Source organism: Procambarus clarkii, chromosome 18, assembly GCF_040958095.1.
Source record: "Procambarus clarkii isolate CNS0578487 chromosome 18, FALCON_Pclarkii_2.0, whole genome shotgun sequence".
Lineage (NCBI taxonomy): Eukaryota > Metazoa > Arthropoda > Malacostraca > Decapoda > Cambaridae > Procambarus > Procambarus clarkii.
In genome coordinates this window covers 36,375,562-36,391,419 of record NC_091167.1, presented here as the reverse complement: position 1 = coordinate 36,391,419, position 15,858 = coordinate 36,375,562, and the positions used below count along the sequence as shown (strand labels likewise).

General features: G+C 37.7%; 1 protein-coding gene across 1 annotated transcript; it reads left to right on the top strand.

The window, feature by feature from the left end:
* Positions 1–13,967: 13,967 nt before the first annotated feature.
* On the top strand, positions 13,968–15,113 carry LOC138366084 (uncharacterized). The gene has a single exon (XM_069326815.1). The coding sequence runs from the start codon at positions 13,968–13,970 to the stop codon at positions 15,111–15,113; it is 1,146 nt and encodes a 381-aa protein (XP_069182916.1).
* The last annotated feature ends 745 nt before the right edge of the window (positions 15,114–15,858 follow it).

The following is a 15,858-nucleotide window of genomic DNA, read 5'->3' as shown; positions in this document are numbered from 1 at the left end:
ACGTTTGAGTATCTGGTCGAAGAAGGGTTAATGTACTCAAGGAAGGGACCTGAAAACAAAAGACTGTCATTCCAGAAGGGAAACTATGAGGAGATAAGAACATTTCTAACTGACATAACTTGGGAAACAGAGCTCAGAGGAAAGACGGCCCAAGACATGATGGACTACATCACACAGAAGTGTAAGGAGGCAGCAGAAAAGTTTTTCCCAGTCCAAATGGAACAAAATTAAAGCAGACTAGAAACTCATGGTTTAATCAGAGATGTAAGCTAACAAAGCAACAACGTACAAGGGCGTGGAGAAACTAAAAATAACAGGACACTTGAGAGCAAAGAAAGATAAGAGTTAAAGGAATGAATACGTCAGGTTGAGAAGAGAGGCAGAAAGATAATATGAAAATGATTGCAAGCAAGGCAAAGACTCAACCTAAATTGCTGCACAGCCACTTCAGGAGATAAACAAAATGAAGGAACAGGTAGTGAAACTTAGGACAGGGGCAGACAGATTCACTACAAACGACTAGGAAGTGTACGAAGAACTCAATTAGAAATTCCAGGAGGTCTTAAAATTAGAGCAAGGATAAGTTCCAAAGATAAGATAGGGAATAGATAACCAGGCACTGCTAGAGGAGTTTGGAATTACCAATGGGGAGGAAAGGAAGCTTCTGCTAGAGTTGGATGTGACAATGGCTATAGGTCAGGATGGAATCTCACCATGGATACTAAACGAAGGAGCAGAAGTGCTGGGCCTGCCACTCTCCATAGTGTATAACAAGTCACTGGTAACAGGTGAACTGCCAAAAATTTGGATGACTGCTAATGTAATCCCGATATACAAGAAGGGGGATTGGCAGAAGGCACTGAAATGCAGGCCAGTGTCCCTAATTTGCATATCATGCAAGTTGATGGAAATTATTGTGCGAAAAAGCTTGTGGAACATCTGGAGCGAAAGAACTTTGTAATACAACATGAGCATGGGTTAAGGGATGGCAAGTCATGATTCACAGGATAATTGAATTCTACGACCAGGAAAAAATCAGGCAAGGAAGAGAGGGGTGGTCAGACTGCGTAATTTTGGATTGCCAGAGAGCCTTCGACACAGTACCAGACAAGAGGTATGCACAAGCTGAAGATGCAGGCAGGAGTGACAGGGAAGGTACTCCATTGGATAAGGGAATACCTAAGCAACATAAGACAGCGTGTTACTGTGAGGGGCGAGGTCTCAGATTGGCGAGACGTCACCATTGGTGTTCCACAAGGTTCAGTCCTTGGACCTATACTGTTTATGATATATGTAAAAGATCTCCCAGTGGGAATAGACTCGTTCTTCACACTATTTGCTAATGATGCAACAATTTTGAAGAGAATTAAGACAGAGGAAGATAGTATGAGGCTACAAGACAAACAGAATGAATGGTCAAACAAATGCCTACTAAAATTCAACCCAAGTAAATGTAAGGTAATGAAACTTGTCGGTGGAAACAGGAGGCCAGACTCAGGATACCGAATGGGAGATGAAGTCCTTCATGAAACGGACAAAGATCTATGGGTTGATATCACACCAAACCTTTCTTCTGAGGCCCACATAAAAAGAATCACATCTGCGGTGTATGTAAGGCTGGTTAACATCAGAACTGTCTTCAGGAACCTGTGTAAGGAATCATTCAGAACCTTGAATACCACATATGTCAGACCAATCCTGGAGTATGCGGCCCCAGCATGGAGCCCGTACCTTCTCAAGCACAGGACTAAACTAGAAAAGGTATGCCTACCTAATAAAAGGTATTTGAGGTACTTTGAGGTATGCCACTAGGCTAATCCCAGAACTAAGAAGCATGAGTTACGAGGAAAGGTTACGCGAGATGCACCTCACGTCGCTGGAAGACAGAAGAGTAAGTGGAGACATGATCACTACCTACAAAATTCTAATAGGAATCGACAGGGTAGATAAAGATAAATTGGTTAACACGGAAGGTATGCGAACAAGGAGACACAGGTGGAAACTGTGCACCCAAATGAGCCACAGGGACGTTTGAAAGAATTTTTTCAGTATCAGAGTAGTTAACAGATGGAATGCATTAGGCAGTGATGTAGAGAAGGCTGATTCCATATACAGTTTCAAATGTAGATATGGTAGTGCCCAGTAGGCTCAGGTAGGTACACCAGTTGATTGACGGTTGAGAGGCGGGACCAAAGAGCCAGAGCTCAACCCCCGCATTCACAACTAGGTGAGTACTGCAGCTGACAATTCACCACTTGAGGCTTACCCACAGTAGCTGACACTCCACGTCTGTTTTTCACCTGTTTTTCATGTAACCATTTTGAACATTAACTTTCTCAATAAAATCGTTACATTTATTTTAATAAAAAAAGCAAACCTCTCTACAATTTATCAAGTTAAAAATCAGGAATTAGTTGATGCTGTTTTTAATTAGAACGGATATAATTTTTTATTTAAACAAAGTAAGCTACAGAACGCCTATTGGTCCCTGCGGGGCAGCTCCTACTTATATCAAAACCAAACCTATTCATATATACGTCTAATCAGTGCATGAAACAATCCAGCGACCCTACCTCTGATATGTATCCCACCTCTGTTATTCAGATATATAATTATCAAGCTAGTTTGTGGAGCCATTTTGAATTTCAATACTTTAAAAAATACAGAAATATTGCAAATTTTACATATACGAATGATTTGCTCAGATAACAAATAACAATTATTTTTACTTCATGTAATAAAAAATAGGACATGTCATGATAATTTTATATCCATATTTTTCCGTAATCCAAAACTTTCGAAATCCTAATTGATTATATTTCAAAAGAGTATTAGTAACCAAGAAATAATCATGTGAATTGTAAGGATATCGCTAAAATGTTGCTAATAGTAGTCGAATATTGTACATTAACCTTAGATACGTAATTAAATATATTATGCATTTTCGTGAGTGTTTTCTATCACAAAAACTGTATTAAGTTTTACACTGCTAGTGACTTTCTCCGATGAATATGGTGTTAGGAACGGTTCAAATTGCACTGGTGAGAGGATTGGAAGGGTTAGAAAACCTTATCTAGCCAGATTGTCCTGAATTATAATAAAAAATCAATTTGATAATTTCTTATGTGGGGAGTCAAGCAAATCGATTCATTCTTGTAGGCCTGCCGCAGCGTGTCGGATCAGTGGGACTTGTTATCGTAAAAAAAAGTAGATTCGTAATTAGTGATTGGTAGTCAACATTTTAGGAAGCCAAAAGACAATATTGCTTGTATATATCACGCAAAATTTAGTTAATTTGACACCATAATATGATTGGTTCCTAACTGAAATTACTAATATGAGTACAAATATTTAATTTTTTGCTTACCTTCTCTCTGCAATATTACAATTAGTAGTGTTCAGTAATATCAAATTAGAAAACTCCATTGTTTGATGTATTACAGATGTCATTAATCTATTTGTGATGAGTTGTACACGAAGAAAACTGTCGTGGGTTCAATAATTATGGAAGTGAATTTATGCAAGTAGAGTAAGGGGCTACTAACACAAACATTTCTTTACTAGCTTTTGTGGAATCAAGTTGGAGTCACCTATTATGTAACACTTTTTGGTTTCACTCCTAGCTTTTCTAGTAAATTAATTCTAATTACTCTATAAAATTGTCACATAATAAAATGTTGATGCTTAGAATTTAATTTGACCTCCAACGTCTAGAAACTTTGATTGGCTTTCGAGCAACACTGACTTGTAACATACACCACTAACCTCCAACCCAAAACCCCATCCACCAACTCTTATCCTCCCCATTACTCACTCCACTCATTTAATAAAACAATAAAAACGATAATACCAATTATTATTGGATAAAGCCTAAGTAACTCCCATTAAACACATTATCATCCAATCATTAACAACCAGCTCAAATTCCGAACCTCCTTTAGCAAGTGCTGCCAGTGTGGACTCCTTTAACAACAACAGCAGCCAATGAAAATGGAGAACTAACTTACTCTCTTTCGTTCTTTTCTCAAAACACACGCGCAAGGACAAGATAAAATCTTCTGTTGCAACGTGTGTCTGCATACTCCTCTGCTAGCACAGCCCCTGGACAGGTAACTATTAACAAAGGTTCGTAGTTATTATTGATAAAAAGCTCATTCGAGTTATTTTAAAGTTCGCGATATGTCATATTTATGCCACAATTTAATATAAAATAAGATCAAAATTTTATAGACAAATTTTGAGGAGTTTGACCTTGAATGAAAGGTAACTGCCTGTTTTCCTCTCGTCCTCCAATGTTGAATATGTAGATTCAGCGATTAAACAAATCTGAATATTAAAAAGTATGACAGTAACATAACAAACTAATATTAGCAAATACCGAGCATACATTTTTCGTTTGCCAACCATTGCAGCAGACCTGCGAGAGGGAGGCACATGTGATCAAATTTATGGAGAGCCGCTTGGAAATGTTTTCAAACTTTTTCAATGTCGTGCGACAGTAACATTATTTATGTAGACATTTTACAGTAAGCTTATAATAAAATTCAAAAGGTTCTATGACCCAATCAGATTCATCGACGTTCATGCATTTTTTTTTATGATTGGTGCTTATATATTCTTTTGCATCAAAGGAGAAAAAACGGCCATATACCTGACGCAATTTATTACATACTCGTAATTTCTCAGTAGATATGACTCAAAAGAAAAAGAAACTTGGTTTTCGACCTAATTTTCTTTAAGACATGATTGTCTTAGTTTATATTACCAATTTCCATATTATAGCACTACTTGGGGGAGAAGCATTTAATGACGTGCGATTTAAAAATTTTAAGTCAATAAAGCACTCTTCAAGAACAGTTGGAACTTAATCATTTGTGAGCAATGTATAAAATGCGTTACATTTATGAACAGAGAGGAACGGTTACTGGATTAACGAGCATTTTAAAAGTGTTTTGAAGATGAGTTAATATACAATGTAGTCTAAAACTAAGTGAAGCATATCTCGAGTCGAAGCTTTAAAAATAATCATGCTGACTTAATTATACAACCCATCGTCACCAACAAACAACACATGCTCATTAATCCAAACCAACAAACTCTTTGTTTATGAATAAAAAGCACTTTACAAATGAATCACAATTAATGACGTATGTATATTTCTATAGAAGTGCTTCGTTAACGTCCTCTGCTCGAATCCAGCCCATCCTCATGAACAAAAGCCAAAATTTATTCCATGCAGCATCGTAACCCACATGTATATGAATGAAAAAGATTTATACACTATCCCGACTGACGACATTCGAAAATTTATTGAACAGTGCTTCACTGACGACCTCAGTTCAAATCCAAACTCGGGAAATGCTTCACCCACAAACTCCAAATCACAAATAATCACCAACAGAACCTGAAGACCTAACGTATCCTAGCCTACGCTTAACTATACAAAGAACTTTAATATATAATAATAAAGTTCTATATTATATTAAGTATGTATTAAATTACATGTGAGATGCAACAAGTTACATCTTAAGTTACATGTATGTATTAAGATACATGTATTAAGTTACATGTAAGAACAAACCTATTTTTAATATACACTATATTAACATTTACGAATATATCCTGGGGGAAGGCCGCCGCTTTAATGTGCCTGGCCTTGCACTTTCACAAAGTTCTTCTCACACTTTTATAATTACTTTCTCTGTATAATCAGTAATTATCGTTATAGTGTTAGACAAAACGAGGTGCTGTAACACCTGGAGGTGTAACACCTCCAACTACCTGGCAAATGTCTAGTCAAACGAGTAAAATAAATAATATCTATCTTAATCAGTGATAATCAGTTTATCAATCAATTAATCAGTTTATCTCCAATCAGATGTAAATCTGGTCTTTTTATGGGCTACAGAAAATTATATGGTGTTTAACAAAGTTAAGTTCCAGCTCTTGCACTACGGAAAAAAAAATCAAAATGGAAAGTACGTACAAAACGCAGTCAAATTATAAAACAGAAAAATAGTCAGTGTTAAGGATTTTGGTGAACTCATGTCGGAAGACCTTACATTTAAAGAACACAATAAAGTACGAGTCACAACTGCAAGAATAATGACAGGTTGGATAATAAGAACCTTTCACATTAAAAATGTTATAGTGATGATGATCCGTTTCAAGACGCTAGTGCTCTCTAGAGTGGAATACTGTTGCACAATGACAGCCCCTTTCAAAGCTGGAGAGCGTTCAGAGATCCTTTAGTGCTAGAATCCACTCAGTAAAACATCTAAAATATTGGGACCGACTAAAATGCCTAAATCTGTATTCTCTTGAGCGCAGGCGGGAGAGATACATAATAATTTACACGTGGAAAATAGCAGAGGGGCTGGTCCCAAACCTGCACACAGAAATAACACCATATGAGACAAGAAGGCATGGCAGGATGTGCAGAATACCCCCGTTGAAAAGCAGAGGTGCAATAGGTACTCTAAGAGAGAACTCTATCAACATCAACAGCCCGAGACTGTTCAACACGCTTCCACTACACATAAGGGGCATAACTGGCTGATCCCTCACAGTGTTCAAGAGAGAACTTGACAAGCACCTCCAAAAATACCGAATCAACCAGGCTGTGACTCATATGTCAGGCTGTGAGCAGCCAAGTCAAACAGTCTGGTTGACCAGTCCAGCAACGAGGAGGCCTGGTCGTTGACCGGGCCGAGGGTACGGACTGGTAAATGCACGAACTGTAAATTACTCCTATATATTTCAGTTAATTACCCCAGTGATTTTTAACATAGGATTTATGCAAAATTTAGAGTCCACATAATTTGTTCTAATGTTAAAGCAGCTTTACAGGTATTTTAAGTTACGACTAACACCTGCGGCCCTCTGGGTCCAATGACGCCTCTGATGGCACTAACGCTGTCTTTAACATGGTAATGTTTATGTTCATGATAAAACATAAACATTCAAACATGATAAGTCGTACACATGTACGTACTCAGGTAGATTTGGGAGGAAGGGGGAGGGGAAGCAAGGGGAGGAGGGGCAAGAATCGGAGGAGGCTTCTAGATTCAGACATCATGTACAGTATATATACGGAAGAAAGGGGGGGAACTATGAGAAAACGCGAAGCCATTACGAGTATATAGCACTTGGAAGGGCTCAGGATAAGGATTTGGGATGGGAAAGGGGGAATGAATGAAGACATGTATTTCAAAGGTGATGAAAACCTTTCTCTCTGAGGTAATGGAAATATGTCTCTCTGTGGGGATTGAGGCATACCTCTGAGGTGATGGAGACATGTACATGTGAAATAATGGAGACAGACCACTTAAAAATGACATAAACTGACCCTTGAGGGATGACATTGATTATCTAGAGATGAGACAGATCACCAGGGTGCTCTGAGATCAAATTTCTATATTAAACATCAAATTATACCAATTGTGTATATATACCAATCAATTGTATCTTTAAAAATGACAAAACATTGTGTTAGTCCTCATATATTGTAAATAATTTGGGTCAAGAATTTATATGAAAAACCAGCCGAAACCACTGCCATTGGAATATAAAGATAAAATTAGATGCACATATTTTTATTTACAGTTTTAATTCTATTTACACATAACCTTAATTATTTTGGCTTGTCACGAGATAGACCTATAAGGGTGTCTATAGTAGTGCTGATTTTCCACCCACGTATATAGGCAATAATTATTATAATTACTTACCTAAATTTTATTGGCAATCTATAACACCTAATCAGAAGAGTTAATTTGCTTCTTGGAGAAGTTTAATAGTGACACAAATAAAAATACTAAACTACTCCCAGAAACAGTTTCTTAACAATAAGTGCTGCTTTAGAAAGCAACTGATAAAATCATAACACTAATGATAAAAGAAAAAATCCGTCGTGATGAAAGGCCTCAGCATTTTCATAGAGACGACTTGTATAACTATCGTCCAGCTTAGTAAACACAACCTTCAGGTATCTGAACAGATATGAGTCACCGGGTTTGAGAAAACCAGAACAAGGTCGGCAATGATTCATATTAATAACGCGACCACGAATCAAAATATTGATCAATTCCAGTCTTAATTAGAATGGAACAGTCAATTCCAATTGACTGAGTGACTATTTGCTTGTGTCTGAAAGTATAGTGGATGCTACGATGTTACAAATAAAATAGAAATGGGTAATACACACACACACACGAAGAATATTCTGCTTACCTACCAGTTGTTCTAACGTCTTGCTTATGCAAGGAACTAAAAATAATCGTAAGAATGATATAGTACCAGGAACAATGTGGGCTTCTTGGAGAATCCCAGTCGGGAATTTTGGAAATACGTTCCACTCAAAACATCGTCTTTTGTTAGCAATCCTCAATCTCTACTTGCCTTATGAAACATCATACAATTTCTAACGAGCAAGAAAAGCTCTATGGTACTGTTTGGAATAATGGGATCTTACGAAATCTGTCTGAAGTCAATCTCGAGATGGTTAACGATATTTATTAGGAAGATCTTTTCAAAGAGGAGGTTTTAGGGGTGGTGATGGAATAGGCACTTCACTTTCATTACAAGGAGGAGGGTATCCAACAGGGAAAGCAGTGTTACCCATTTTTGTTTTAAGCTGTAAATATCACTTGCAGAACAAGGGTTGTGATGATCCTTCGACCGAATATCCAGGTGAACGGTGAACAGTTTACCTGGATATATTAATGTTATGGCATTCGGGTTTCACCCAAAATATGTATAATGCATTGCATTATTATCAGTTGGCCCAGCAATTTACATTGAGCGTGCTGCACTTGCAGGTAGAGTGTCCCCTTCCTGGTGATGTTCTACGTAATGTCATAGCCGAGAGTTTCCTGATACTGTTAAACATGTTAAACATGTTGCTTAAAGTTTATTTCCAGATGTGTATATATTTCAGTTTATTAAGGAGGCTGACCATTTCACACCTGTTATTTTGAAGTTTACAATAACATTTTCTTTACACGTTATTGTTCTTAAGTGTCCTTCTCAATAACTTTTTACTAATTTCAAAATTTATCGTTTATGTTTTATCGCACTTTTTTATGTATTTCACACTATTTTTGCAAGTATTCGGGCCAAGGATTTCGATGCTATGATACCAGTGGAATTTTAATCAGACAATTAACAAATCATTGACGAATAAAAAATATTCAGGAACGCTAAGTATATTAAAAGGTGGAATACAAAGAATGGAGCAAAATAAAATACAATTATTTGTAAAAAAATGTGACCGCTAGTTAAAACAGGTGATTCGACTGCAATCTAATTGTTCTTGCAAATAAAATAAATAAAAGTCAACTATTATTATTTGAGTGTAATATTTCATAACTGACCCATTCTCGATCCAATAGGCAGACCATTTGTGTTGTTAAAATTAACTCAGCATATCGTAACTTATTAGCGTCATACCAAGCAGAACCACTAGTGAAATGGTAGTTCCATTGAGAACAATAATGGTCATTGAACGCCATCAGCGATCTTCACATCGCAGGCATCGCCTTCAAACAACTTTGTACGAGAGAACCAGCCCTTTGCTCTGAGGAGTCCAGCCCTGGTACACGACGAAGAGCAGATTAGCACTAGAAGTGAGAGGGTTCTTGATGATCCGAGTTCCACAGTAGATGGTGCTGGTGGAGGCCGAGTAGGTCTTGTCTCCAAAGCCGTTCAGAACGACATAGTCCTGTGAACAGTTGGTACTGGCGGTGATGTAGGTACTCAACTCGGTAACATGGATGCGCTTGCTCGGAGGTGCCTAGAGGAAGTGCAAAAGGGAAGAAATACTAGTGTATTTAAATACAGAATACATATAGCCTTTGTTTCATGAGTATATTTCTGTAACTTCACCAGAAGCTTATCTAATTAAACAACCAGCTACGTAATACGACACTTATGAGAAAAGCAATACTAATTTGAGTAGGTAAAACAATAAAAAAAAATTCCGGAAGTAAACTTTGCTAATATATAATATTAGCAAAGTTTATAGATATATATATATAATATATATCTTATATATATATATATATATATATATATATATATATATATATATATATATATATATATTCATATATATATATATATATATATATATATATATATATATATATATATATATATATATATATATATATATATATATATATATATGGGGCAAACAATTACCTGAATCCACCATTCACACTGGATAAGTTTTTTTATACTTTTCTCAGGACGAATTTTCACGGAGCCGGAAACCTGAGTTCCACTCAGCACCACAAACTGCAAGGAAAATATAAAGAGAACATGATATTTCTCTTAATTTCTCGCTGAAAAACATAATTCAGTATTAAAGAAACAAATTATGTTTTTAATAAATTATTATATGCTTAAAGTAAAATATTTAATTAAATGCCGTTATTTATTTTTTATTTTTAATGAAAAGAAAAGGCCAGGTGTTTGCGCACCTTGAGTCAACCAGAACTCTACCTTTAGACCACAGCAGATCGAGTTTGAAAGTCGGGAGTATTTACCCAACAAATTCAACCTCCCAACGACGCTAGCCAAGATAAGAGATTAGAATTCATTTTCATCTGCCCATCACATTACCAGAGTACTGGTTGTGTCAAGTGTGCGAACACCTGGTCTTCCAAGGTTCGATCCCTTCACATGGGTTTGAGCTCTTCGTGTGTTACCTTAGACTTGTGAGTTTATGCAAGTTTACTGTGTATTTACGAAGCTCGTGTTCTTCCTGGTCATGTGAAGGACCGATGAAAATGAATTCTGATCTCTTAACATGGCTAGCGTCGTTGGAAGGTTGAATATGCTGGATAAATACTCCCGACTTTCAACCTCTTTTAACGATCTGATGTGGTCTAGAGGTAGAGTACTGGTTGTGTGAAGGTGCGCACTATAACTGAAAACTCCACACCCCAGAAGGATTAGAACCCAGATAGCCAGGAGCGCTATGCACCTTGGCGTACCTGGTACCTTAACCACAACGCCACACGACCGTACAAAAATATTGGTAGTCGTGAGACTATTTATATCCAAGATCCGAAAGCGCTCGATGGTCAACTCGGGCATAGATATTTCATCGAATCACCTCACTTTGTGGTGATCACGTGAGCCCCACAAAGTGAGCCCCCCACGTGAGCCCCCTTCCTGGCTATATGGGTTCGAATACTTCTGGGGTGTGGGTTTTCAGTTATATACACACACACACACACACACACACACACACACACACACACACACACACACACACACACACACACACACACACACACACACACACACACACACACACACACACACACACACATATATATATATGTATATATATATATATATATATATATATATATATATATATATATATATATATATATATATATATATATATATATATATATAAAACACCTCCAATCGTTTCCTTACCTTGTGACACAGAGACCTCTTGGGGGTGATGCTGATTTTGAAACCTTTAGCAGTAACTCTATTGTTAGTCACAAACATTCCTCGAAAGTTGAAAGTCGGAGAATTAAAGGTACTCGTTGTTTTGCCACAGAAGCTGTCAAATATAAGAGGCGAATAGAGACAAAAGCAAGCTGTATCACTGTGGTCCTAGCACTTGAGTATTGACAAAATAAATATTGTATTTCAAATAGTTTTCAGCTCAGCAATTTGATTTTCATATATTTAATAAACTTCAAAATTAATGTGTGAATATATATATATATATATATATATATATATATATATATATATATATATATATATATATATATATATATATATATATATATATATATATATATATATATATATATATATATATATATACATATATATTCACACATTAATTTTGAAGTTTATTAAATATATGAAAATCAAATTGCTGAGCTGAAAACTATTTGAAATTAAAATTTGGATTTATTTAAATATGTTTGTTATTGATACAAGATAGTAATAGTGGACTTCCGGAATGGGCATTATGCCTGGGAAACATTAATCCTGCATAGAAGAGAAAAGGAAACCGTCAGCTCTTCTGCACTCCAAATTCAATTAATATACTCGATATCACTCTCTTCCTCGCAGTCAGTTCCTCTCCTCCGCAGTTTGCTCCTCCGTTCCACATTTCTCTCTTCTTTTCCACACAAATCTCGTCCATAAATGCTCAAGACACTTACTATTGCACTCTGCTGTAGGGAAGAGTGAGGGACACGTTGTCTGCACACCCGGGCTCAAGCTGGAAGGTCATGAACTTGAACAAGGCCCAAAGTGGTCGCGACTGTGAGAAAAAAATCAGAAGGTGCGGTAATTAGCAGGATAAAGCGTTCAAGCGCTATTACTTTAGCTCTTGGAAAGGACATGAGGACAAGGAGCTTGGGTATGAAGACATGGAAGCTGAAGTACGAGAACAAGGATCTGTGGTATGAGAAAAAGGATCTGTGGTATGAGAACAAGGATCTGTGGTATGAGAACAAGGATCTGTGGTATGAGAACAAGGATCTGTGGTATGAGAACAAGGATCTGTGGTATGAGAACAAGGATCTGTGGTATGAGAACAAGGATCTGTGGTATGAAGACAAGGAGCTGGGGCATAAGAACAAGGAGCTCGCTTATGAGGCCAAGGATAAAGGTTATAAGGACTAGGAACTGGGCCATGATGATGAGGGTGTGATGGCAGTGAGAGAACGTTGGTCATCCACTTGAACCATCGGGGATAGAACCATCGATATTCCGACAAGACTTAGAGGATGTGTTGAGTGACAACGTAATTTTAAATTTAATTTAATGTGTGTTTAAATCAGAGCGGCATAACAAATAAGATATATTAGATAAGTATAGAGTTGTATTAAACAAAATTAATATTACTTAAATACTTATAGAGTTTATTACTGGTGAAAGCATTCCTGAATCCATAAAATGCGTTTAGAACTTTGTAGAAATTATTACAGTTTGCAAGTTTGGATCAAGACTGAATCTGTCGGAAGCATAGGACGCTCTCAACATGTGTTTAACATCCTACAACATACAACAATAAATTATATATGTAAGTGAAGATTTATCTCTCTCTCTCTCTCTCTCTCTCTCTCTCTCTCTCTCTCTCTCTCTCTCTCTCTCTCTCTCTCTCTCTCTCTCTCTCTCTCTCTCTCTCTCTCTTTTTCTCTCTCTCTCTCTCTCTCTCTCTCTCTCTCTCTCTCTCTCTCTCTCTCTCTCTCTCTCTCTCTCTCTCTCTCTCTCTCTCTCTCTCTCTCTTTCTCTCTCTCTCTCTCGCGCTCATTCTCACTTTCATATATCTAACGAACCCAAGTTTTAGTTAAAAAAAAACATAATGATGACCGCTTGTGTAGGACGAGAAGCAAGCAAAGCAGTGAATCGAGGTTGCACCTACCGACCTACCAACCACGGTGCACTGGAAATTGTTTGGGTAGTTCCGGACGGGAAAGTTAGGGGACGTCCAGTAATACGTCCCCTTGGCGCTGGAAACACCACACGAGAGGCCCTGGAACGAATCTTCTGGGGTGGTGGTGGTTGTGGTTGACTTTGATGTGGTAGTTAGTGGCTTCATTGATGTAGTTGGCGGCTTCGGTGTGGTGGTTGACAGCGGAGACGGCGAAGTGGTGTTGACAGTGGGAATTTTTCTGGTAGTGGGAGTATTGGTATTTTGAGGGGTGGTGATTGTAGTGTGGACGCTGCTGCCAGTGGTGATGGAATTGGTGATGGGGACAAAAGAGCCGCTGGAGGCGCTAAACAAGAGCGGGGCTGGAGTAGTGGGGAGAGTAGTGGTTGTGGTAGGGACGGTTGTTAGTCTAGGGGTAGTGAGCGGTGAAGTGGTAGTGGGTGAAGTAGCGATGCCAGCTGTTGTTGTGATAGTGGTTACAATAGTGGTTTTGGAAGTGGAATTAGTAGTCGTATTGACTTGATTTGCGGGAGTTTCAGTTATGGCTTGCGTCATAGCAGGAATTGTGGTAGTGGTTGTGACAGATATTGTAGAGGAAATTGATGATGTTGTGGTATTCGTTGCTGTTGATGTTGTGATAGATTTTGTGATGGGGGCTGTAATGACAGACGTCGTTGCGGACGTCGTGGTAGATGTTATGACATACTTTGTGGTGAAGGTTAGTACAGGCGTCGTCGAGGAAGACGAAGGAACAGGCGTCGTGGAGGACAAAGGAACAGGCGTCGTGGAGGACGTTGTTAAAAGCATCGTGGAAAGTGTTGTTTCAGGCGTCGTGTTAGATGTTATTACTGACGTATTTAAACGTATTGTGGTAGACGTTGTTAGAGATGTCGCGGTAGATAATGCCACAGGAGTTGTCAAAGATGTTGTTATAGGTGTCGTGGTAGATGTTGTTACAGGTGTTGTGGCAAATGATATGACAGGTGACGTAGTAAATGTTATTGCAGGTGTTGTTGGAGATGTTACTATAGGTGTTGAGTCAGATGTGGTCACAGGTGTCATGGAAGATGTTGCAGGTGTTGTGATAGATGTTGTTACAATCGACGAAACATATGTGGTTTCATGTGTAGAGAAATTGTTTATAAAACTGCTGGTGGTAAATGCTATCTTTCCAAATGTTGATGTGGTGGTAGTTGTGGTTGTAGATGGAGTAGTTGTGGATAATGTAGTTGTACAGGGAATAGTAGAAGTAAATATTATAGGTGTAGACAGAGCAGTGGAGGATATAATGGTTATAGGTAGACTAGTGGCTGATATTATAGTTGTTGATGCAGTAGTAGTGGATATTATGGTTGTAGATAGAGTAATGGCCGGTGTTATGGTTGTAGATGGAGTAGTGGTAGATAGCATGGTTGTAGATGGAATAGTGGTGGATATTATGGTTGCAGTTGGAGTAGAAGTAGATATTACGGTTGGAGATGAAGTAATGGTGGATGTTATGGTTCTAGATAGAATAGTTGTGGATATTATTGTTGTAGAGGGTGTAGTGGTCGATTGTATGGTTATAGATGGAGTAGTGGTGGATATTATCGTAGTAGATGTAGTGGTGGATCGCATCGTTGTAGATGTAGTGGTGGATATTATGGCTGCAGATGGAGAAGTAGTGAATATTATTGTTGAAGATTGAATTGTGGAAGATTCTGTCGTTATAGAAAAAGTAGTGGTGAATATTATAGATGTAGATGGAACAGTGGCAGATATTATAGGTGTTGATGAAGTAATGGTGGGTGTTATGGTTATAGAAGGAGTAGTGGTGGATATAATATGTGTAGATGGAGTAATGGTGGATGTTTGGGTTGTAGATAAGGTACTGGTGGCAATTATGGTTGCAGGTAGAGTAGTGGTAGATATTATAGTTGTAGATTGAGTAATGCTGGATATTAATGTTGAAGATAGAGTAGTGGTAGATAGTATGGTTTTAGATGGAGCAGTGGTGGATATTATTGTTGCAGATGAAGTAGTAGTGGATATTATGGTTGTAGATAAAGTAATCGTGGATGTTATTGTTGTAGATAGAGTCGTGATAGATGTTAAGGATATTGATGGAGTAGTGGTGGAAATTATGGTTCTAGTTGGGGTACTGGTGGATATCATGGTTGTAGATGAAGTAGTGGTGGATATTACGGTTGCAAATGGAGTAGTAGTGTATATTATTGGTGTTGATTGAGTAGTAATGAATATTATGGTTGTAGATGAAGTAGTGATGGATATTATAGTAGTAGATGGAGTAGTGGTTGATATTATAGTTGTAGATAGCGTAGTACTGAATGCTATGGTTGCAGATGGAGTGGTTGTGGCTATAATGATTATAGATGAAGAAGTGATGGATTGTAAGGTTGTAGATGGAGTAGTGTTGAATATTAGGGTTGTCG

What these genes read in the sequence shown, in the direction of transcription:
- LOC138366084 (XM_069326815.1), top strand. Translation starts at nt 13,968, where the DNA reads ATGGCTTGCGTCATAGCAGGAATTGTGGTAGTGGTTGTGACAGATATT.